Source organism: Pongo pygmaeus, chromosome 1 (genome assembly GCF_028885625.2).
Source record: "Pongo pygmaeus isolate AG05252 chromosome 1, NHGRI_mPonPyg2-v2.0_pri, whole genome shotgun sequence".
NCBI lineage: Eukaryota > Metazoa > Chordata > Mammalia > Primates > Hominidae > Pongo > Pongo pygmaeus.
In genome coordinates, this window is record NC_072373.2 from 8,679,016 (window position 1) to 8,705,522 (window position 26,507).

General features: G+C 38.5%; 1 protein-coding gene across 1 annotated transcript in view; it reads right to left on the reverse strand.

The window, feature by feature from the left end:
* FMN2 (formin 2) overlaps positions 1–26,507 on the reverse strand; it is a 388,079-nt gene that overhangs the window by 57,039 nt on the left and 304,533 nt on the right. Inside the window, exon 15 of the mRNA XM_063670713.1 lies at positions 25,769–25,820. Coding sequence (XP_063526783.1) covers positions 25,769–25,820 — 52 coding nt within the window. The remainder of the gene's footprint in view (positions 1–25,768; positions 25,821–26,507) is intronic.

A 26,507-nucleotide genomic window follows, 5' to 3' on the forward strand; every position in this document is an offset into this window, starting at 1 on the left:
GCCGGGCGCGGTGGCTCACACCTGTAATCCCTGCACTTTGGGAGGCTGAGGTGAGGGGATCACGAGGTCAGGAGTTCAAGACCAGCCTGGCCAATATGGTGAAATCCCATCTCTACTAAAAATACAAAAATTAGCTGGGCATGGTGGCGGGCACGTGTAGTCCAAGCTACTTGGGAGGCTGAGGCAGAATCGCTTGAACCTGGGAGGTGGAGGTTGCAGTGAGCCGAGATTGTGCCACTGCATTCCAGCCTGGGTGACAGAGTGAGACTCCATCTCAAAAAAAAAAAAAAAATCATAATAAATATAAAAGAATTTAAAACAACTATTAAACAAAGTCTATCAGATTGAATATCAAAATAAAAATTCAGATAAAATAAATACTGCTTACAAATGACATGTCTTCATCACAATAGCCCAGAAAAGTAAAAATAAATAGATGGACAATATATGCCAGGAAAATGTGAAAAGAAAGAGTGATGAAGCATTAATCAATAGAGGATTATAAGGTGAAGGGTATTAATGACAATAAAAAGGGACATTGTATAATGATTAAAAAAGAACATTCCATCAGGATGATAGGATGATAAGAACCATACAGTTTTAAAGTATATTGTCTGAAAATGTCATGGAATTAGATGAAACAAACGTTCACATTATAGTAGAAGATTCTACAAATTAGTAATGATGTAGATTTGAAATTTACGATAAATAAATTTTATTTTAAAATATGCTGTATTTCACTCATTTAGCAAGTCATGGATTTTAAAAATAATATTTTACATACCACTAAGAAAGATAAATAGTTCAATATGAAGAGTCTTAATAGAGGAGTTGCTCCCATATGCAAACCATAAACTGAGATACCAAAGGACTCACGTAAAAGAAAATGAGAAAGAAATTCCCATGCTGAAAGGGACAGTAAGGAAACTTGATTCAACTCTGGCACTGGGTAAACAGATGACACCAAAAAAAGTTCCCTTGCAAATATGACTCATAAGCCAGACAGAAATCATGCAGGTTTTCCATCTGAATTCACAGTACCAGGCCCTACAAAAACAAAACAAAACCCTCTCAAGCTAAAGCAGGGAATTTAATTAAAGTAGTTTCACATTGATAGTGTCCTCAGTTGAATGGCACATACAAATCCAAATCCTCTCTGGAAGAAGCTGACTTTAAATCGGGCCCACATCGATTATAAGATGCCATCCACTATAAAACGTACCCCAGTCTCAGAGATGTAAAAGGGTGAGAAAATATGCAGATGAGAATATATATCATAGAATCACACACACGGCAAACTGATTCTTCTCAAGGACATACAAATATTTACTAAAACAGGTTCCATACTAGATCCCAAACTAAGTGTAATACAATTTACTGTAAATCAATAGGAAAATAATTACCAGCAAAGCAAACACACAAAACCCATGCATTTGAAACAGACACAACGAATATACACATAAGTAACTCATCAGCTAAAGAGAAAATAACAAAGTTATAACTGAACAACAATAAAATCTATTCTACATTTAAAAACTAGTGGGATATTGTTAAAGTGAACTTAACGGCAAAGCTAGAGCTCTGAGTATACGATTTTAAAAAAAGAAAAATTAAAAATAAATGAACTATTCATACAATGGACAAAGCCAGAAGAAGAGAGACAGGATGCAGAAATAAGAGAATATTAACGAGCAGAAATTTGTGAAATATAAAGCCAATAAAAAAAAAACTTAAAAAAAAGAAGAGAGAGATAATCAACAAACCAAAATTTCTGGTTCTTTCAAAGACCAATAAAATAAAGAAACATCCTAAAAGACTGGCTACAAAATCATAAAATGAGGCAAGATTAAATAACATAAATATCAACAAGGGACATAAGTACAGATGGAATGAGGAGGAGAAGGTTGGCTACAAAGAATGGAAAGGGAGGCTGGGCGCATGGTGGCTTACGCCTGCCTGTAATTCCAGCACTTCGGGAGGCTGAGGTGGGAGGATCACCTGAAGCCAGGAGTTTGAGACTAGCCAGGCCAACATGGTGAAACCCCATCTCTACTAAAAATATAAAAATTAGCCAGTGTCTAATTTTTGGTGGTGGCATGTCTGTAGTCCCAGTTACTTGGGAGGCTGAGGCACGAGAATCGCTTGAACCCAGGAAGTGGAGGTTGCGGTGAGCTAAGATTGCACCACTGCACTGCAGTGTGGGTGACAGAGCAAGACTCTGTCTCAAAAAAAAAAAAAAAAGACTGGAAAGGGAATGTACAGGCAAGGAATTGCTTTTTGTTTCTTTGTTAAGTCGTTATTTTATGATAATAACAAAGTAAATGTATTAATGGCTAGAAGGGAGAAGTTGAAATCAGGAGAGAGAAGGATCCAGATGAGATATTGATGGGAGGAGTTACTTCCCCCAGACTGGTGGTAGAAAAGGAGATTGATGTGTGCAGGAGTAGTTTCACATACAGAAAGAGGAAGGGGCTCAGGTCTGGTGGATTTACTCTGTGAATTTAGGGCTAGGCAGGAAAACTGAGACAGAAAAGCAAAGGGGGAGAACAGAAGCTGAAAGAGGCTGGAGAAGCTGTGAAATGAAAATATCTGGGGGAAAGGTATCTTCCAAAAGGAATATATCTAACATTGTTGTATTCTCATTGAAGCTGGCAGTGTTTCCAGGACAGGGATGTATCTTTGCAGCTCTTATAGCAGCTATCACATCCTTACTCATATTAATCACTCAGTAAATACTTACTGTATTGCACTGCAAACTTCAGGCCTACTTCTAATTAAATGCTTATCATTACTGCCTTCTAGGTGTATTATGACTAATGCTTTCCTCAGAAGCTGAGTATCTAAGATGCTAACAGTATTGTTTTTACACATAGAGTGCAGGTGCTACATAATCTAGATATTACAAGAATCATTATACACATATGATAGATTACCAACATCAGGTGGAGACTTCAATTTATTTTTATTTTTTTCTTATACTTAAAGTTCTGGGGTACATGTGCAGAACATGCAGGTTACATAGGTATACATGTGCCATGGTGGTTTGCTGTACCCATCAACCCGTCATCTACATTAGGTATTTCTCCTAATGCTATCCCTCCCCCAGGCCCCCACCCTCTGACAGGTCCTGGTGTGTGATGTTCCCCTCCCTGTGTTCATGAGTTCTCATTGTTCAACTCTCACTTATGAGTGAGGACATGTGGTGTTTGGTTTTCTGTTCTTGTGTTAGTTTGCTGAGAATGATGGTTTCCAGCTTCATCCATGCCCCTGCAAAGGACATGAAATCATCCTTTTTATGGCTGCATAGTATTCCATGGTGTATATGTGCCACATTTTCTTTATCCAGTCTATCATTGATGGGCATTTGGGTTGGTTCCAAGTCTTTGCTATTCAACATATTTTTAAAAAAGTTTTCTAGCCATTTTTTTTTCAGAATAGGATGCTTTGTGGTCAATGCTATGTAAGTTCTGCTAAGCTGCATCAATGCTAAGGTTGTTTCTTGGGGAGATGATGGCATTTCTAATGCCGGACATTTATTTTCAAATGCAATTTTCAGAAAGATGTATAAAGTTATCCTAGGCAACCAAGTTCTTCTGATATATGACCTAATTCCCACTTGTCTTAAAAAAAAACTTTACTATTATAGTTGGGTTCCACTTCTAGATATAAAACTCTCCCACCACAGGGTCAAAATAGTAGGTTTTTATAAGCTTACAAGTACCATTTGTGTTGTTTTCATCTGTTTACATTTTCATTGATATAATTAAAGGCAACAAAACACATATACTTGTAAATAATACCAGTGTGAATATCTCCTATTTACATGTTGCCATACAGTTTATAAAGTATTTTAACATCTGTTGCTAGTTTTATCTTTAGAAGGTTATTAGATGGTAGGAAGGGCAGAAACATGATAAGAAAAAAGGGACAAATTATTATTTGGCAGAACTGAATAGCAGCAAAACATCCCTACAAACGCCAATATTTTATTAATTATTTTGGCTTTAAAATTCTGTAATTGAATTCCAGGATTGCAGAGCAGACTATTACTCACAAAGCATTCAGCTTTCACGAAGGCCTGAATTCCATTCTCGGCTCTGTGCTACCGCACTCCTCAATACTGGTGAAGTCATTTAGCAGACGTGAAGTTCTCTCTCTTCATTTCCTCATCTGCAAAATGGGTACTAAGAATGACCCTACCCATTCATCACCAGAACATGGGGAGAACCAGCTGGCTAAGGTCTCCAAAGCCCTGCAGCCCCTCCTCATCTTAGATATAGATACAAAGGGCATAGACGATCCACTCTTAGCTTCTGTGACATTAACAATCAGAACTATGACAGAGCTCCCTTTCACACATAGCAGGCACTCACCACAACCAAGTCCACACAAACCTAAATTTCACCCTGGGGTAAATTCAGAGATTGTGAAGCTAAAAAAAGAAAATAATAATAATCACAATACTATTTGGCATTTTTAAAATGTTCCTTCAGTGCTTGGATAAATCTGTTTCACTAGCCCAACAATATTTGTAAGATATTCCTGGCATGTTGAAAACCGCATAGCATTGCCATACTGAGTGGAATACCTTTTTTATAAGAGTGAGCAAGGAGCCTCATGGTAGTTGTTAAGGCGGAGAACAAGCACTACCATAGAGGTATTTGCAAGCTAATTAGATTCTTTGGCATCCTAACATTTTTGAAGACACAAATGCAGTTTATAACATAAAGAAAAATTCTTTGGCTTCTAGTCCGAATCTACAGGGCCCATCTCCTATGATGTCCAAACATGAAAAGACAATGTCACCAAGGAGACACCATTGTAAGCTGCTGGAGCACTTTGACTGAGTTTCTATGTTCTCTGGTCCAGCCTGAAGATGCCCCTCTATTTCTTTAATCATGTGTACTCATATTCTTTCTCACCCAAAGGTAACAAGCCCTTCTCTCAGTATAAATGTAAGTCAGGATCTCTATTAGCCTTTCCTAAGCCAATTAAAGCCAAAATATCTCAGAGGTCAAGATGCAGAAGCTGAGCTACAACATTTCATGATGAGTTGGTCCACCTACTGGCACTAGCCACTAAAATAATTCTGCCCAGGATGCTCTTCAGTTCTTATGTCACTCCTACAAGCCTTTAACCCACCCTTCCTCACTGATAAGTATATAACTCCTTCCCAAGCCCAACTCCCCTTCTTCTCCTTGCAATGACACCCCCATGGATTGGGTTCCATAAAAACCAACCACTGACTAGCTCTACCAACTTCATTCTGAAGCCCTCTGGATTCCTGATTATTTGGTTGGGGTCAGGGACATTTATAGCCATACTTTACTTCTCTATTATGTTTATTTGCTGCTTTTTTTTTTTTTTTTATGAGACAGAGTCTCGCTTTGTCGCCCAGGCTGGAATGCAGTGGCGCCATCTTGGCTCACTGCAAGCTCTACCTCCCAGGTTCACACCATTCTCCTACCTCAGCCTCCTGAGTAGCTGAGACTACAGGCATCCACCACCACACCCGGCTGATTTTTTGTATTTTTTAGTAGAGATGGGGTTTCACCGTGTTAGCCAGGATGGTCTCGATCTCCTGACCTCGTGATCCACCCGCCTCAGCCTCCCAAAGTGCTGGGATTTACAGGCGTGAGCCACCGCACCAGGCCTACTGTTTCTTAATCAAAGCATGGCTTTCACCAGACACACTCATGTCATCCATAATGGTCTTCTCTGGAAGCATTGCATTTCCCATCTCCTACCCTCCCAAATTCAGGAATCAAGAAAGGGAGCCTCCCTACTTCTGGTCTTCCAGTGCTGTTCCCATCCACTGTATTCCCATACTTCTGTCACACTTTTTTTTTTAAAGTTTCTGGCATCACTTACACTTTACTCGACTGCTTCCATGATTCTCACTGCCTCACTGCTGCTAGTTAGCTACATCATCATTTTCTTGTGTTTTGTGACTTCAATAATTGTCTACCCTACAAGGCAGATTTTCTCTCCAGTTGTGGCCTTCAATACATCTGGATCTTCATGTGTAGCAACCAAAAGTGGTTTTAAAAAAATGGACCACCCGTCTCCCTCTATATTCAATCCAATCTCTCTTCTTCCTTCCCTCTCCAAATATCTAATAAAAGTAGCTTATACTCAGAGTTTCCACTTCCTTATTTTCTTCAGTCCGTTGCAATACAGCTTCTGACCCAAGTACTCAAAGTGCGTCAAAATTCAAATAAAACAATTTTTGATAAAGGTGCATATGATCTCCCATTAATATCACAAATTAATATTTTGTCTTTAGGCATACATTGTAATTATTCTTGAGCTTTTCTGCTACCCTTGTTTACTTAGACCTCTGTAATGTAACACTCTCCTACTTTCCCTCTTTCCACTTTCAATTGGCATCCCTCTTCAATTATGTGATCCTTTTCCATTAGCAGCAACTCAAATATGGTATTTCTCATGGCTTCGGTCTTAGGCCGCTGATCATCTGTGGACACCATCTCCTAAGGCAATGACGTGGACTCTCTCTTTCTGCTCCTACCTGTTTATATTGAGGACGTACAAAGTTCAACTGCCTGCCACATCACTCCTGAGCTTCGGACTTGAACACTGAATCAAATACTCAGCATTTCTACATGGCTGGCTTATTACACATCTCAAACTTCTCATTTTATCCTCATTTCAATTTTAGAAATGCTATGTTAATCATCCGCATCAGAAACCTAAGGATCATTTGAGACCAATCCTAGAACAGAAGGACATGGAACTCCAACCAGAAAAAACTTCCCAGCAGAGTAAACAAAAAGGCACACACCAACCAGTCCCTAAGTTCTGTGTTTTCACACCAACAGACAGAACATGAAGTGCTTCTCAGAGAAAAAAAAAAAAACAGGTCAAACACAAGGAATTGTCAATAAGAATGTAGTTAGAGTTCTTTTTTTTTTTTTTGAGATGGAGTCTCACTCTGCTGCCCAGGCTGGAGTGCAATGGCACCATCTCTGCTCACTACAACTTCCGCCTCCCAGGTTCAAGCGATTCTCCTGCCTCAGCCTCCTGAGTAGCTGAGGATTACAGGCATGTGATACCATGCCTGGCTCATTTCTGTATTTTTAGTAGGACGGGGTTTCACCCTGTTGGTCAGGCAGGTCTTGAACTCCTAACCTCATGATCTGCCTGTCTCAGCCTCCCAAAGTGCTGGGATTATGGGCGTGAGCCACCGTGCCTGGCCGAATGTAGTTAGACTTCCTAAAAGCAACCCTGAAGACTAAAAGACAATGAAGTAATTCTTTCAATTACTTAAAGGAAAATAATTTTCAAGTAGATTCTATGTCTAGATAAACTATCAAATAAGTGTGAGGGAAGTGTTTTGAGAACTTGCATGTCTGAAAATTTATATTATACATCTTCTAGGCAACCTTCCTAACTAAAAATTATAATACAAGAAGACGAAGTAGGATGGGGACTAAGAAAGAGTGAGATAAAAATTACATCAACCATTATCATAAATTAACAGAAAATGCCTTAACTGATAAATAATGATACATCAGTACAAGTATGTTACTGAAAACCATGGTAGAAAGTATCAGAGAAAACAGCTGAGAAAAATATGAGAGAGGGTAGGGTTGGGTGGGGCAGGAGGCTGCTGCTTTTTCTTATCAGCCTTGTGGTACTAATTGACTTTTGCAACTATGTCTACACTTACAACTTTGAGAGAAATAAAAATGAATAAAAGGGAAATGAACTGGAGAGGCAATATACATGTGTAAAAACACAACGATAACAATAAGCTCAGAAAAGCAGACAATTTATCACTTAGAAATAAGTAGCAGAAATAGAAACAAATGTGAATATTCTGTGGCTATGAAGCTGACAAAAATCCCAATTTCTAAATTCCAAAAAATTTCTCAATATTTTCTTCTAGTTAAAGTTGAAATTTTAACATTTACTTCCTTAATCCTTTGGAATTTATTTGGTTGATGATCTGAGGAAAAAAATCTAGAAATCTAGATCTTTGTCTAGATTCTGGAAATCCAGAAATCCAGATCTTACTTCTAGCAGAACCTTATAATTCTAAGGCTGAGTTTGCCCCTATGGATTTTAAAAGTTTGCTTCAATTATTGCAAATTGTCTCAATTTTGCAGCTATCACTGATTTTCAGTTTTTCAGATCGTTAGATTCACTCAGAGAGGAATTTCAAACAGAAAAGCTTACCAATAGTGTTTGCTTCTGATCTGGGACTTGAATATATATTTTTGGATGGAATTAAAAATTACAAAAGAAGAAATGCTTGTATTTTTCTGCATCTAAGGTGTTTTTTAAATATCCACTAGCTACAAACCTTCTATTTTTTTTTCAGACTTATGTATTATTATCTGGGAGACAGTATATTTCTTCTTTTACTAACTTTGCTGTAAATCTTTTAATTAACGTCACTGAATTTATTTTGCATCAAATGTTCAGCTTATTATACCTTAAGTAAGCTACCAAGTGTTGAATTTTGACATTTTCTTTAAAAACTAGCTTTTTTGGTCAAAACAATACTAAAGTGTGTAATTATTTATGGCTACTGATTTTTAAAACATTTTAATATAAAAATTACTTAGATATACATGTCCTCACACTGCTAGTACATTTTGACCCTGAAATACGTAATAGGTTATTTTTAAAATGCCATTGTCTGATTCAATATAATATTTGCTGACTGTAGATTTAGTAAACCAATAAAGACAATAAAGATTTATCACTATTTAACATCTTGCTATTTTCCTTATTATTTGGGCATTATTTAGTCTATTAAAATACTACAATACAGGATAATTTATGGAGTTTACACAAATATTACAATGCTGAATAACTGTGCATGTATATGTTACTGGAAAGGACAGAAAAGACATTCGACCCCACTTACTTACATTGGGAATTAATATCTTGTAATCTATTAAAAAATAATTTCACATTTTCTACAGTATTATTGACAAATAGCACTTTTAACAATACAAGAAATGCAAAGTGTCTTATGCAAATGTACACCCTAAGTACAGAGGTGGCTTTTAAAATGAAGTTGGTACCAGGCGCAGTGGCTCACACCTGTAATCCCAGCACTTTGGGAGGCTGAGGTGGGAGGATCGTTTGAAGTCAGGAGTTTGAGACCAGCTTGGCCAACATGGTGAAACCCCATCTCTACTAAAAACACAAAAAAGTTAACTGGTTATGGTGGTGCACGCCTGTAGTCCCAGCTACTTGGTGGCTGAGGCAGGAGAATCGCTTGAACCCAAGAGGCGAGGGTTGCAGGGAGCTGAAATCCCACCACCACACTCCAGCCTGGGCAACAGAGTGATACTACGTCTCAAAAAAATAAAAAGTAAAAAACTAAGAGAAAATGAAGTTGAAACTCTATAATCTCATATCTGAGAACATGGCTTAGCCACTTAAATAGGACACTTGATAAAACACATATTTCAAATAAAGTTGAGAGATTTGGCATGTTATGTTAATTTATGCATATCTAACCAGGAGCATATGGGATATGAAAGGGGAAAAGGAAGGCTAAGCTGCATGAGTTTTGAAAACACTCATAAGAACAGAAATTAGAAAGCCCTGAATATAGATTTTAAAACTACGCTTGTCAACCTATAAGGCACTGGTGTTTTGTTTTGTTTTGTTTTGTTTTGCCTAAGACACTACTGGAGAATCTGAGAGGCTTCAGGAGAAACTAAAGAATCTAAGTTTTTTTTGTTTAAACTAATCATAGTTTATTGATTCATAAACTATGAATCAATCAGCACCTTGATTCAGTTTGAATATCAAAAAAATAATTTTATGGTTCTTATTTTAATGCATCTATAATTTCTCTAAATAAAGGACTACAAAGTACCTATATTACCAATATTAAACTATACTTTCAACCATCATTGAATGCTTGAAATAAAAATCAACTTTAAAATAGTAAAGTCTAACTTTCAGTTCAGAAAAAAAACATGGGATATGATACTTTGGATATCCCGTTACAAAACCCTAGAATAAAACAAGGGGAACAAGTAGCTATCGCAATGTCTTTATTATGTACTTCTTTCTAATTTCCCCTTTTTTTCCCATTTATTGAAATTATTTTCTAATCTTTGTTGTTCTTATTGCCTTTTTCATTCCACCTTTTCTTTCTGGTAGAGTCTTAGACTTAAGAATCTACTTAAGACTTAGAGTAAATCAAGAATGTTTGGCCTAGTTGCTCAAATATTTCTTAGACCAATTTTGAAAACTATGTTAAATATACCTATTCTCTTTAACTTACGTGCAATATCCTCAAATCATACAATTTTGATCAATTCATGAATTTTTCCCCGAAAAACTCATGATTCATTGCTAACAACGTCAAGACTACAAACAAAAACAACAAAAAAGATTTTGTAAATTATTTTGTAAGAATATATTTTCATATGATTTAAAAATAACCCCTAGTCACCTTTGGGAGCTGTTTTAGTGGGTTAAATAATATACAATAGAGTTTGGCAATTTTCTGGAAGTAGGATGAGAAATCTACATTTATTCATGCTAATCTAGGGTTTCATGTGCCAGTAACAACCTTTCTCTGTCAAAAATCAGTATAGATGCAAATTTCCATGCAACAGTGTTACTATAGGGATTAAAACATATTTTCATTGCAAATATGCTAATATTTCTCCTTAAGAGACTTTGTGACCAGGAATGGGAGTGTGACCTTGCTCACCCAGATGGGCTAAGGTTTGGTGGAGGAGCAGGCAGGAGAGGAACTGTGGAAAACCTTGGACCTTTGAAATAAATTGCTCTTTGAAAGGTAGAAGAATGCACACTCTTTAGGGGAACAAATCTGCATTTATTATATGCTTACTGCATGGTTAGTTATGGTATTAAGTAAAATATCACGTGATCACATTGAATTCTCACAACAAGTGAAGGAAGAATTAATTAATCTCCTATAGATCTTGCTATCTCCCTCCTTGACACTCTCTGCAGATGCAGGACTTCAACGGTGCTGGAATCAGTTATTTCCCTTCTCCAATCCCGATTACAACTCTGCAAGAAAAGTGTAGCTGTGGCCGGGCACGGTGGCTCACGTCTGTAATCCTAGCACTTTGGGAGGCCGAGGCGGGCAGATTACCTGACGTTGGGAGTTCGAGAACAGCCTGGCCAACATGGTGAAACCCTGTCTCTACTAAAAATACAAAAAATTAGCCGGGTGCAGTGGCGGGCGCCTGTAATCCCAACTACTCCGGAGGCTGAGGCAGGAGAATCACTTGAACCTGGGAGGCGGAGGTTGCGGTAAGCCGAGATCGTGCCACTGCACTCCAGCCTGGGCAACAGAGCGAGACTTGGTCTTAAAAAAAAAAAAAAAAAAAAGTAGTGTAGCTATAATTTCTACAATTCCAAGCCTATACCTACATCGTCTTTCAAGACAAATGGTAGGGAAATCAGCCAAAACATTTCTTCACGCTGCTTTTAAAGTTTACCCACATGTGATGCATGCCGGAGTAGGCAACAAAAACTGAGACGACGAACGTTTCTTGAGGTAACGCTCTCACAGTGAAAAAAATTCAATTTAAAAAAGTTCACTCAATATGCTCCAAATTTTCTCTTTTCAGGATGGTTATATCTGTAAGCTTGATTGTTCCACTAGCCCTTCCCACCTCCCCAAAAATTAATGTGCCATTTTTCTTCCTTACATTAATTTTAGAAAACTTGTCTCAACTACAGACCGGGCTGGGGGAGCTGGTATCCTTCATGAGCTTATATTACCTACCTAGGAACCAACCAGATTCACCCTTTTGAGAAATTGCATTAATATCCATGAAGAAAATTCAAACTAGAGTCATGAGTGGCAGGTCACTACGATAAACATCAGGTAACAATGATATCAAGTAATTGTAATGTGCTAACTTTAGCCAGGCACCGTTCCATTGCCCTCATTTTAGAAACAAGAAAATGGAGATACGGAAGTTTCAATAACTTCCCCAAAAACCGAAAAAGAAAATAAAAGGGGCTATACCTGGATTTGAATGCCAGCATTGTTTCTCAGAGCTGGATCTTAACGGAGGCACTAGACGCCGTCGTGGGGGAGATCCTGTGCTTGCACCTGATCCATTTCCCCACTCCTGAGGCTTCTCCCCTTCACTTCCCCCCACTCCTGAGGCTGCTCCCCTTCGCTCCCCCCACTCCTGAGGCTGCTCCCCTTCTCTCCCCCCATTCCTGAGGCTTCTCCCCTTCTCTCCCCCCACTCCTGAGGCTTCTCCCCTTCTCTCCCCCCACTCCTGAGGCTGCTCCCCTTCGCTCCCCCCACTCCTGAGGCTGCTCCCCTTCTCTCCCCCCACTCCTGAGGCTGCTTACCTTTGCATGGGATTCTGGAGGCCTCTGAGAAATGCCTTTGGGTGTGTAATGTAATTTAATTGGTCCTTTGTAACTTGTAGGCAAATGAGCCCTTCTAATGACAATCTTCTAAAGCTGATTTCCAATTTGCCTCATAAAACGTAGATATAAGTCAATAACTCATGTTTTCATCCCCTTGGAAAAAAATTTTTTTCTTCCTCTGAACAATGATTGTAGACTCATTTATTTAACTATTGAGTTCTTCTGGAATCTCTGTGGTGCTTGAAGCGTATTTTCTCAAGCTGGAGAATCCTAATGGATTTGGAGCATGATACTACAGTTAAATACATTCTTTTTTTTTTTTTTTGAGATGGAGTTTTGCTCTTGTCGCCCAGGCTGGAGTGCGGTGGCGCAACCTCAGCTTACCGCAACATCCGCCTCCCAGGTTCAAGCCCTTCTTCTGCCTCAGCCTCCTGAGTAGCTGGGATTACAGGCATGCGCCACCACGCCCTGCTAATTTTGTATTTTTAGTAGAGACAGGGTTTCTCCATGTTGGCCAGGCTGGACTCGAACTCCTGATCTCAGGTGACCCACCTTCCTTGGTCTCCCAAAGTGCTGGGATTACAGGCGTGAGCCACCGCGCCCGGCCTAAAGACACTTCATAACCTCATTTGTTAGCCCTTATCCTTTCTACTTTCTATTTTTTAAAAATACAAAACAGTAGACAAAATAGTATATCTATCCTTCCTTTCTCATATTATCTTCGCCCTCTCCAGCCCTTGCACTACTTGCATTTCAAGAGCACGGTGATTAGAATCCCCGGCACACACAGAGTGATTTCATTACTCTTCCTTTAGGTTTTAGGGCACAAAAGTTTAAGAGTTCTAACCTCTGTTCACTTGGAGAACATAGCTTCTGGAGACAGTTTAGTCTGTTCTAGGCCAACAAATATTTCTAAATATTGGGGTGGGAAAGATCTCAAGTTTATACAACAGGAAAGCTTCCATTTTTACAACATAACTTTTCCAAAGGGCAGGAATTCTTTGATGTTTCTCTTATAATTATCAACCAAGACTGGAAAAAAAACATTAAAATTCTCATAATCAGAAAATCCTGAAATCCTTCTATTTGAAAAGCACTAATACTAATAAACAAACTTCAGGAGCAATCTCCACCTCAGATTTTGTATAACTTTCCAAGGCCAGAAAATTTGCAAAGGGTGTCATGGGCTCCCCTACTGTTGAAAGTCAATGGATTTTATAAAAGTTGGATAATGTAGCCACAGAAGAAAATCCATTTGTACAAAGAAAAGTGCTGTTTCTAAAACTTAACACATGGCCCAAAAATAAAAGGCATGGAATAACAGCTTTCCACCTGGGGAGCCTTGCTCTGCTGGGCCTCCAGACAGTAAATCTTCTGCCAGGATTAGAAGTAGTTAACTAAGAAACCCAAATTGGGAAATAACAAACTCTAACTTTGTTCTACATTATCAATATTATTAAGGGAATGATGTCATTGTTTGGGGCTTTTGCAAAGACATTCCATGTCACTTCAGTTTTAATACCAGGCTGGAGCCTGCCTGGTCAGCCAGCCTAAGCCAGATAAACACAGACCTGTAGTCTTTCTATTCATCTCCGGATAGTTACTCAGAAAGATTCTGGAAAATATGCCTATTATGAACTAAACATTTCACTTTTCATTTTATCCATGTGCCAGAAGTCCATTCCTTGGATAAACATTTTACAAACTGACACTCTAAAAGTCACTAAACATGATAAAGTATGTGTGCATCAGTTCAGAACTGATTAAATATTTTCTCTCCCATGACAAATAGTTACATACTGTATGAACCAGTGGAGCCCACATTCCGCTTTCTTTCTTTCCCCTTTTTTGTCTTTATTTTGCATGAAAGATTAATTTTCCATTTCAACTCATTTGTTATGCAATCTTGGCTTTGCTAAAATACCATTTAAGCAATATTACATGCAGAAATAGTATTTATTTTTTAAAATGTGTGATTTAAAGTTCTTCTACAAATATGCGTTCTTCCATTACAATTTCTTGCCTTTTACTACTGGTTGTTTCCAATCGCCTTGCTATTATTTAAGTAGGAGAGGGAATCTAGTGTATTCTTTTTAAGAATATTTTTTTGAAAGATCCTGTGAGATACATTGAGTACATTTTTAAACTATACAGTCAAATCTTTATCACATAATAATGTCCAAATAAAGCACATTACTTATGAATTCTCTAAGTTTAATTGTGCTATTTGCTTCCTTATTAAACAAATTCACTATCATCTTACACTCTCATCAGAAGATTAGTTATATATAATCTTTCTAGATATCTTTAGCTCCTGTAGGAAAAAAAAAGACTTCTATTTTGAAACATGTGGCATGATCTTGGCTTACTGCAACCTCTGCTCCCTGGGTTCAAGCAATTCTCTTGCCTCAACCTCTCCAGCAGCTGGGATTACAGGCGGCTACCACCACATCAGGTTAATTTTTGTATTTTTAGTAGAGATGAGGTTTCACCATGTTGTTCGAGCTGGTCTCGAACTCCTGACCTCAGATGACCTGCCTGCCTCAGCTTCCCAAAGTGCTAGGATCACAAGTGTGAGCCACTGCACCCAGCCGTTTTTAAAGTTTTATACAAAAATTTCAATAGCATGCATGTCTTGTAGAAAAATATAAACATCTTAAAATAAATGTTTTAATCTGTAGGAAAAGTCACAAACTTCCTAGAAAAAAATTGCTTTAAAATGATACGAATAGTTCATACACATTACTTTGTTTGTCATTACTCACAGAGGGTGTATACCTTTCTCACCCTGATTTCCTTTGTCCAGAATGTCACCTTCACTAACTAACAAGGGTAAGCTATCTAACTGAATAGTTGCAATAGAATTCAAATTTTACATTCAGTCATTTCTACTAGCTTTATTGATGCCAGAATTAAATTAGTGAAATCAACACAACTGATAGCTGGAACAAACTGTGTTTCTAAAACCTTTTCTTTTTCTAGGTCAAAAGTCAATTTCACCTGAAATATAGTTTTTACCTGTAGAATTTAAAGAAATAGAAGAAAAAAGTCTGAAGAAAAATTTCAAGTTAGCCTTAGTTCATTAAGTAATAAAGCAGATTTTATAACTCCCAGTCTCATTATTTTTTAAATTTAAATATAAAAGAATGGACATTTATTAGACAAATTCAAAATGTCTACATTCTCTGCCCATGAGCTGACATAGACATCAAGTGACTCTGTAGGAAATAAAAACAATCATATTTGGTCTGGTGATACTTTTCCATAATTGAAGAAAGCCGTGTATGCTAATTAAAAATAAAATAGAAGCAGAAGCTGACATAAACACACACAATGGGGATGAAGCCAACCTTAACAACATTCTGCCGAAATCCATCTTGTAATACAATATGATGGCTTGGCTTGCCCAATGAAATCATCTGAAGATGAGAATATATTCATCTGCTTTGCATTTGCTTTTTGGGTATGGTTCAAGACTCATCTGCCCAGCCGCCTTACTTTCCAGGAGAACTGAAGAGTTCAGTTAAACTATTTATTCGAAAGCTATACAGTTTTGCTCATGTGAAAAAGGAGCTTAAAGTTCCACTTTCTAGATTAATAGCAAAAATGCATGAATAAACAGAATTAGCACATTAAAAACTATTATGTTAACAAATGGAATATGAAAAATGATCTGGCTTGATTTAAAAAATATACTAACCATTCTTTGTTTTTAATACTATTTATAGAAGACAATTCTAATTATTTTCTTGATAAAAGTTCAGCTTATCCATTTTAAATGGGCTAAGAGTCAAGATGTTTTAAAAAATGTACTAGAATGTAAAGACAAATGAGTATAATTCCTTTCAAAGCAAGCTGATAATGTGTGTGTGAGGTTTACAAAATGTTTTCACATGAATAAGCCTTCAAGAAAGGCCTCCTAGGAGCCACACTTGAAGAAGCTTTGGAAAGAACAAGGTACTCCATATTCCTACAGCCCTGGAGGATGAAAGGAAGGGTGAGGTTATATTCCTTTTTACATATGACGAAGTGGAGGCCCAGGAACTTGGGGAACTTTCTGTGGTTTACTCACTTGTAATTCTGGAGTGGCAGAGCTAGGCTAAGAGGAAATGTCAGCGTCCTGTCCACCACACAGCCCTGCCTTCTTTCATGATAACCTTGGTGAGCATACGGAATGCCAAATTGCCTCAAAAGCTCTGGGAAACTTCTCTTTTGGTACAGAAAAGGCTGTTCAGTTATGTGATCCTTCTTTGATCCTTAAGGCATCTGATAGCCCAACTCAGCTATCACAATTGTCTGTAAATAACTCTCAACCATTTTTAAAAAGCAAGCACAAAAATTTGTCACCAATTTGTCAGTGGATCTCCTGCCACAGGGTGTAAAGTAAAACTAAATTGTCTCTGGCTGTTACAGCATCACTGAGATAAAAACAGAATCTCACCAGCCAATTCCTCGGATTAGGAACTTTTTGATATATTCATAGAAATGAAACTTCCCCGTGTATTTTCTGTCTCAATGTCAAAGGGCTAAATGGAAGGCTGGAAAATGAAGAACAACTTTTTGAGTACCTCCAAATCTTGCCTCCAAAATGAATTTCATCTGGTTTGTGATAATATGATACATAGAACATGATAAGAATAATCTATAATAAAAATAAAAGGAGAAATGGAAGACAGGAAAAATGTATGCCTAAATTCACACTCCTGGCTCTCCTCTCCCTCTAGGCCTTGCCAAGACAACTGAAATATTTAGAGATAAAATACAGTGAGGATCTGTATATGTGTACGTGCATGTGTATGGTTTTTTTTTTTTTTTTTGAGATGGGGTCTCACTCTGTCATCCATGCTGGAGTGCAGTGGCTCCATCTCAGCTCACTGAAACCTCTGCCCCCCAGGTTCAAGCAATTCTTCTGCCTCAGCCTCCAGAGTAGCTGGGATTACAGGTGCATGCCACCATACCCGGCTAATTTTTTAATATTTTTAGTAGAGATGGGATTTCACCATGTTGGCCAGGCTGTTCTTGAACTCCTGACCTCAGGTGATCTGCCTGCCTCGGCCTCCAAAAGTGCTGGGATTAAAGGTGTGAGCCACCTCCCCTGGTCTGTGTATGTATTTTGTTTCAATTTTTTGTGTGTGTGGTGGTGGTGGGGGAGTAAAGAAAGTCTTGGCCAATTCAAGCAAAAGAAGAACTCCATAAAAAACTGAGGCTTTGGGTCCTAAAGAAATTTACATGGGGAGAGAGTACATATGGTGAACCGCTCTTGACACTGGGGTGGCAGATAAAACATTCAAGGCCTCAAAGCTGGGAAGGAGACCTGGGACTCTAGAATCTGGGTCAAAGTCCACCATTCCCTCAAAGGCCTGAGAGGAGGCAGCCTGCCAGCCAGCCGGGCAGGTGGAAGCCCACAGTACACCAGGCAGAAATGTTTCTGCCTGCTTACATACAAGGTCCTAGAAGCAGTTAACTCGGCTGATGCTGGTGTGCTTATTTTGTGGCTATTAGATAGAGTATATGAAAGAATATCGGTGATATTATTTTTTAGCCCGGCTGCCTATGAGTTGCTCCTGGGTTACATATCTTATTGTTCCGCCAGTGGTGGCCAGCGGTTGTGCTGAGTTCCCTGGTGCCAGTGAGGCTTATAGCATATATTCATGGATTCCTGCACAGCTTGGGGATTGTTTCCATGTCAGCCTGACCTCCTGATCTGATGCTCATTAGTGGGTGCAGCCTAGTAAGCTTATGCACAGCCTTCCAACCTCTGGGATTGATTATGATCCCAAAAGGATCCTTCTTGGCTATCTTCTTCCCTTTATCTCTGTTAAACTTCTGATTGTTGAGCCATTTTGCTTGTTGCTGCTGTATCACGGAGCTACGAACGCCCTCTCAACTGCTCTCCATCTAGACCTCTGTTCTTTCAGACAAAGCTCTCAGGTATGAAATTCTTCATGTTCTGTTCCAAACAAAATCTGCCTTCTCAAGCAGATCTGTAGAGCTCTGGGCAGGACTTCTGTGCACCTGCACAATGGTTAAAGCTAGGATTAGGACAGTGGTCCACTTCTTCCAAAGCAACACTCCTGCTGTGTAAGAAGGAGCTGAGGTGGGGGGCCCCTAGTCTTCACGTATTCTCCCTCCTGGTGTAGAATCTCTGCCTTAAAAGTCAGCTAGAGTGGAAGCACTGGGGCCCAGCATTCTCGGTCGGCTACACCTGAGCTGCAGCATCTGCCCTTTAAGTAAGGAAGTGTTGAGAAAGGGAGCCCCTTCTTATCTGCATTGTTAGTCTGGAACAGAACTTCTGCAATAAGCTGGAGGTGGTGGAATGAGTAATTCTGGCAGCCTGCTGACCCAGTAAGAAGCCAACACCTCAGCGTAGGAGCTTGGGAGAGTGGAAGCTCCTATCTTCGTGACCATAAGTGTCTGGATTAGAGCTCCTGCAGTGGCTCCCATAAGACGTAATAGGACACAATAGGTAGTGATTCCAATGCCTTAGACTCTCGCTGTTCTTACCATGATTTAGATTTTCTTGGACAAATGATTCCTCATTTGCTGCATGTCCATAGAACAATTTCTAGACATGTTAAATAACTGTTTTATGTTGTTTTTTCCAGTTTAATAGTTGTTGTGAAGATAGTTCATGCTAAGTCAGTCTCCCAAGCTCAGGTATTATGGTAAATGGAAGAAAAGGAAATTTTGAAAAGCTCTGATGAAGTTGATACTCTACATACATATTTTACTCATTTAACCTACTTAATCAGTTAAGTAATGAACTGATCACCACATTTATAACGTGGACATTGTTTTTCTTTTTCTCATGGATAAGGACATGGATTCAAAAGCTGAGATAAATCCTTGGGGCCATGGTGCCAGCAGTTTGGTGCAGGTACCAAAATACAGATCTGATTCCAAAATCTATGCTCCATAACCATCCGAGACTGCCCAGGGCTGCAATCCATGGAGACAGCGAGAAACATGACAACAAATACATTGCCCAAGTCTGAAATCTGACTCTGGTTTCTCATTCTACCACTAAACTTTTTATAATTTCTGATTATAAAAATAATGTGAAAATAACAGAGCAATTAACATCTATTGATCACTTGGGACTAAGCAGCTGCCAGAGATTATTTCATTTAATTCTCACCTACAAAGTAGATACTATTTTCCTGGGGTGATGGGATTGGTCTAAGGTCATAGAGCTATCATGTGTAAGAGGCAAGATTCAGACTCAAAAGGCCAGAGGATCAGAGTTACACTGCTTTCCTGCACAGAATTACTACTGATTGTTGCCCTGGTTACATAGGACTGCTGAGAAAATGGCACACAGACTTATTTCTTCGGAGAAACATCAAATGTTTCATATGATTCATTATTCTTATTTTTACTTTTGAATTTCGGGGTTCATTGTTTAATTATAAAAGATGGCTCTTTTACAAACGATTTTGTCATTTGCCAGTAATTTTTTCATGCAACTCACTGAAATTTCTGATTTTATAATTTCAGGCCTTTGACCTCAGCTTTTGCTTTTCATAGAAACTGAAGAATTCTGTTTACTAGTTTGCTAAGACAATATTTTATATCAAGCCAAGAACTACTAAATATCTGATATCTGTTCAGTGAATATAAAAGATGTTGCCGGACAGGCACGGTGGCTCATCCCTGTAATCCCAGCTCTTTGGGAGGCCAAGGCGGGTAGACCACTTGAGGCCAAGAGTTTGAGACCAGCCTGGCCAACGTGGCAAAACTCCATCTATACTAAAAATAAAAAAAAAAAAAAAAGTTAGCTGGGTGTGGCAGTGCACGCTTATAATTCTAGCTACTGGAGAGGCTGAGGAATGAGAATTGTCTGAACCTGGCAGGTGGAGGTTGCAGTGAGCTGAGATGGTGCCACTGTCCTCCAGTCTGGGTGACAGAGCAAGACTATGTCTCAAAAAAAAAAAAAAAAAAAAAAAAAAAGATCTTGCCTACTGAATTAATAGCAGAGAACTTCTTTAATAAATTTTTTCCTTAAGGCTAATAAGGTTTCTCTTTAGAAATTGTGATAGTTAATTTTATGTGTCAACTTCACCAGGTCATAGTGCCCATTTTGGGGTCAAACACCAGTCTAGATGTTATTGTGAAAGCAGTTTGTAGGTGTGGTTAACTTTTTTTTTTTTTTGAGAAAGAGTCTATGTTGCCCGGGCTAGAGTGTGGTAGTGCGATCTCGGCTCACTGCAACCTCCGCCTCCCAGGTTCAAGCAATTCTCATGCCTCAGCCTTCTGAATAGCTGGGATTACAGGCCCCTACCACCACACCTGGCTAATTTTTTGTATTTTTAGTGGAGACAGGGTTTTGCCATGTTGGCCAGGCTGGTTGACCAGGCTGGTCTCAAACTCCTGACCTCAAGTGATCTGCCTGTCTCGGCCTCCCAAAGTGCTGGGATTACAGGCATGAGCCACCGTGCCTGGCCTAGGTGTGGTTAACACTTAAATTACTAGGCATTGAAAAAAGTAGATTTCCCTTTAAAACATGCGGGTTTCCTCCAATCAGTTGAAGACCTTAAGACTCAGGTTCCTGGATATGAAAGAATTCTGTCTCTAGACTGCTTCAGACTCAAGATTGCAATACCACGAGGAACCTAAACACATTAACAAGCAAAAACAATCCAACTAAAAAAATAGGCAAAGGACATAAATAGACACTCCTCAAAAGAAGATATATAAGTGGCCAACAAACATGGAAAAATGCTCAACATCACTAATCATCAGAGAAATACAAATCAAAATCACCACGGCGTACTATCTCACACCAGTCAGAATGGCAATTATTAAAGTCAAAACATAACAGATGTTGGCAAGGCCGTGCAGAAAAGGGGATGTTTGTACATTGTTGGTGGGAATGCAAAGTTGTTCAGCCACTGTGGAAAGCAGTTTGGAGATTTCTCAAAGAACTGAAAACAGAACTATAATACCATTTGACTCAGCAATCCCATTACTGGATATACACCCAAGGGAAAATAATGCATTCTATCAAAAACACACACACTTGTATGTTCATCGCAGCACTACTCACAATAGCAAAGACATGGAATCAACCCAGGTGCCCATCAGCAGTGGACTGCATAAAGAAAATGTGGTACACATACATCATGGAATACTATGCAACTATAAAATGAATGAAATCATGTCCTTTGCAGGAATGCAGATGGAGCTGGAGACCATTATCCTAAGAGAATTAACGCAAGAACAGAAAACCAAATACTGCCTATTCTCACTTATAAGTGGGAGCTAAACACTGATCACACATAGACGTAAGCGTGGGAACAACAGACACTGGGGCTACTGAACAATGCAGGGGGATCACGGGCTCAAATACTACTCATTGGGTACTACGCTCAATACCTGGGTGACAAGATCATTTAGATTCTAAACCTCACTGTCATGCAATATACTCATGTAACAAACCTGCACGTGTACCCCTTAATCTAAAATAAAAGTTAAAATTTATCAAGAGAAAAAAAAAAGATTGCAACATCAACTCCTACCAGAATTGTCAGCTTGCCCTGCTAATTTTAGACTTGCCAATTTTACAATCGCATGAGTCAATTCTCTATCTTTCTTTACACACACACACACACACACACACACACACACACACGAAAACCTCGGAGATATTGTGGGTTTGGTTCCAGACCACTGCAATAAAGTGAATAAATATTGTAATAGAGTTACATGAATTTTTTGGTTTCCTAGTGCATGTAAAAGTTATGTTTACATTATACTATAGTCTATGTTAAGTATGCAACAGAATTACATCTAAAAAACAAAATGCATACTTTATTAGCAGATACTTTGTTACTAAAAAATGTTAACGATTATCTGAGTCTTCAGTGACAATATCTTTTTGATGTTGATGACTACTGATTGATTGGAATGGTGGTTGCTGAAGGCTGGGGTGGCTGTGTCAATTTCTTAAAATAAGACAACAATGAAATCTGCCACATCAATTCAGTCTTTCACAAAAGATTTCTCTGTAGTATATGATGCCATTTGGTAGCACTTTACTCACAGTAGAGCTTCTTTCAAAATTGGAGTAAATCCTCTCAAACCCTGCTGCTGCTTTGTCAACTAAGTTTATGTAGTATTCTAAATTCTTTGTTGTGATTTCAACAATGTTCATAGCATCTTAACCACGAGTGGATTCCACCTCAAGAAACTACTTTCTTTGCTCATTCATAAGAAGCAACTCCAACTCCTCATCTGTTCAAATTTTATTATGAGATTGGAGCAACTCAGTCACATCTTCAGACTCTACCTCTAATTCTCTTTCTATTTCTACCACATTTGCAGTTACTTTCTCCACTGATGTCTTGGAATCCTCAAAGCCATCTGTGAGGGTTACAATTCACTTCTTCCAAACTCCTGTTAACGTTGATATTTTGACCTGCTTCCAGGAATTATGAATGTTATTGATGGCATCTAGAATGGTGAATCCTTTCCAGAAGGTTTCAATTTACTTTACCCAGATCTCTTAAAGGAATCACTACCTATGGCAGCTATAGCCTTACCAAATGTATTTCTTAAATAATAAGACTCGAAAGTCAAAATTACTCCTTGATCCGTGAGCCACAAAATGAATGCTGTGTTAGCAGGCATCGAAACGTGATTCTCTTTGTACATCTCCAGCAGAGCTCCTGGGTGACCAAGTGCATGGTCCATGAGATGTGATATTTTGAAGGCAATCTTTTCTTTTTTTCCTGAGCAACGGGTCTCAGCAATGGGTTTAAAATATTCAGTAAGCTATGCTGTAAACAGATGTGCAGGCTTTGTTGTTCCACTTATACAGCACAGGCAGAGGAGATTTGGCATAATTCCTATAGGCCCTAGCATTTTCAGAATGGTGAATGTGCACTGGCTTCAACTGAAAGTTACCAGCTGCATTATCCCCTAACAAGACAGTCATCCTGTTTTCTGAAGCTTCACTTTTTAAAAAATTTATTTATTTATTTATTTATTTATTTATTTTTGAGACCAAGTCTCGCTCTGTCACTCAGGCTGGAGTGCAGTGGTGCAATCTCAGCTCACTGCAACCTCTGCCTCCTGGGTTCAAGAGATTCTCCTGCCTCAGCCTTCCGAGTAGCTGGGATTACAGGCATGCAACACCATGCCTGGCTAATTTTTGTATTTTTAGTAGAGACGGGGTTTCACCATGTTGGCCAGGCTGGGCTCGAGGTCCTGACCTCAGGTGATCCACCTGCCTTGGGCTCCGAAAGTGCTAGGATTACAGGCGTGAGCCACCATGCCCGGCCCTGTTCTCTGAAGCTTTAAAGTCAGGCATTGACTTCTCTCTAGCTATGAAAGTCCTAGATGGCATCTTCTTCCAACAGAAGATGTTTCATCTACATTGGAAATAGGTTGTTTAGCTACTTTCATGAATTATCTTAGATCTGGATAACTTGTAGCTTCTCCATCAGCACTTGTTGCTTCACCTTGCACTCTTTTGTTACAGAGGCTTCTTACCTTAAACTTCATGACCCCATTTCTACTGGCCTCAAACTTTTCCTCTCCAGTTTCCTCACCTATTTCAGCCTTCACAGAATTGAATAGAGTTAGGGCCCTGCTCTGGATTAGGCTTTGGTTTAACGGAATTGAAACAGGCTCAATGGTCCCATAGAACTGATGTTTAAGATTTAATTTGAATAAACATAGAAACTGACCCTCCCAGTCTTGAAACTTGAGAAAGTTACATTTGTCTTTTTTGAGTTCCTTTATCCGGAAACCAACCATCAGGCTTCCAAGACAGTATCAAGGAACTGAAACTCACCAGATCACTGTATCTGGACAATGAGATGCCAGACCCTTCACCCATTGTGACTGCCTAACCCGCCAGCTGCTTGCTGCTGACTACCTCCTCTTCCTCACCCCTCCCTAATTCCTGTTCTCCCACACATGGTTACATTTCTTCCCTGCTATATAAATCCCTAATTTTAGTCAGTCAGGGAAATGGATTTGAGACTGAGCTCCCATTGCCTCGGCTGCAGCACCCAATTCAAGCCTTCTTCCCTGGCAATACTCATCTCAGTGATTGGCTTTCTGTGTGGCAAGTAGCTGTCCTAAACCAAACCCCTGGCATTTTGGTAACAGACTATTGTGGCTGGTTTGATCTTCTATTAAGACCACTAAAACTTTCCCCATAGCAGCAAGAATGCTGTTTTGCTTTCTTATCATTCATGTGTTCATTGAAATAGACTTTTAATTTCCTTCAAGAGCTTTTTCTTTGCATTCATAACTTGGCTAACTGTTTGGCACTAGATGTCTAGCTTTGGGCATATCTTGGCTTTGGATATACCTTCTTCATTAAGGTTAACCATTTCTAGCTTTTGTTTTAAAGTGAGAGATGTGTGACTCTTTCTTTCACTTGAATACTTAGAGGCCACTGTTGGGTAATTAATTGGCCTAATTTCAATATTATTGTGTCTCAGGGAATATGGAGGCCTGAGGAGAGGGGAGACGCAAGGGAACAGATGGTTGGTGGAACAGTTAGAGCATACAATATTTTTCTATTACGTTTGCCATCTTATATGGGTCAGGTCATGGTGTCCCAGAACAATTACAATAGTAACATAAAAGATCACTGATCACAGATCACCTGTGGTGATAGATAATAAAATGTTTGAAATATTACAGGAATTACCAAAATGTAACACAGAGACACGAGGTGTACACATGCTGTTGGAAACATGGCACCGATAGACTTGCTAGAAGCAGAGTTGCCACAAACCTTCAATTTGTGAAAAAAAAAATACAATTATCTGCAAAGCACAGCAAAGAGAAGTGCAATAAAATGAGGTATGCCTGTGTGTGTGTGTGTGTGTGTGTGTTTATATCTGTATCGCCAGTTTGTTCTTTTTTTCTAGAGAACCCTGACAGATACAGAGAGATGGGAGAAGAAGAGAAAATGGAGGCAGAAAAGCACGGAGATTTCTGAGATACTTTTCTATGTTTACCCATGATTGCAAGTCTCCATTCTGGAAATGAAGGTGCATCCAAGGGAATCTCATCGCTTCCTACCTAGACTTCACTTTTGAATATGGAAATTACATAGTTTTTTTTTTTTTTGATAACCCAAACTCTGAAACAGGTTCTTGCTATCTTCCTTCTTTTGTGTATTTCCATAGTTCTAAATCCCATGTAAAAGAGAAGATGCTAAGCTATTCACAATAATTTGGTATTTAACTGAATTATATGTTACCCAGAGTAACAAAAATAAAATTCAGAAATTCATTGTGGATTTAGAGTACACCATTTTTTAGATTTATTTTTGTTTTATGCTTGAAAATTAAAATTGAACTAAAAATTGGTTCCTTAAGATGAAATACACTTAGCATGTTATAACCCTATTCTGGGAGGAAATAAAGTAATTTCTCACCATTTATGAGTCTCTGTCAGTGAATTTTCCTCTGCCTCTTGGTCAATTTTGGCTGAAAGTGCAAGAAAATAAAAGTACATGAGATAAATGATAAGTTGTTACATACACTATTTCAAGCAACATCTGCCCTAAATAACGTAACTTATTTTAATTATTAATTCTATTGTACTACAACCAGAAGCTTATTTCAAATCTATGGGTGTCATAGATACATGATTTAAATGATTCTACTTAATTTTAATTAAGTTGATCTTATTATATTGACACAGACAAGATATATTATCTAATCAAAAATTTCAGATTCTGAAAAAATTTATTTAACTCAGTCACATTAACCTGAGAAAAGAAAACACTAGTTTCATATTTACATCAGATATGTCAGTGTTTAAATGCCAACAATTAGCAGAAATAATTCCCTCAAGCAAAGGTGTAAACACTACTTCAAAAAAAAAACCCAAAACAGAAATGGTATGTGACATTTCTCAGTTACGTTAAGAATTTTGAACCATTTCAATAGTTCATATCAGACCACAGGTGAACAGATCATGGTCTGTTCTGAAAAGGGGAAATATGATAATATACCCATTTACTTGCTATCATTTTTATTTAAAAATAAATAACTGTGATCTGCTACAAACCCAAAGGTCAAATTTAAGGAGATTAAATCAGTATTTCGAATTGCTTAAAATAACATAGGAACTCCATCACTTAAAGTATGGCTGTGATTCATTTTTTTTTT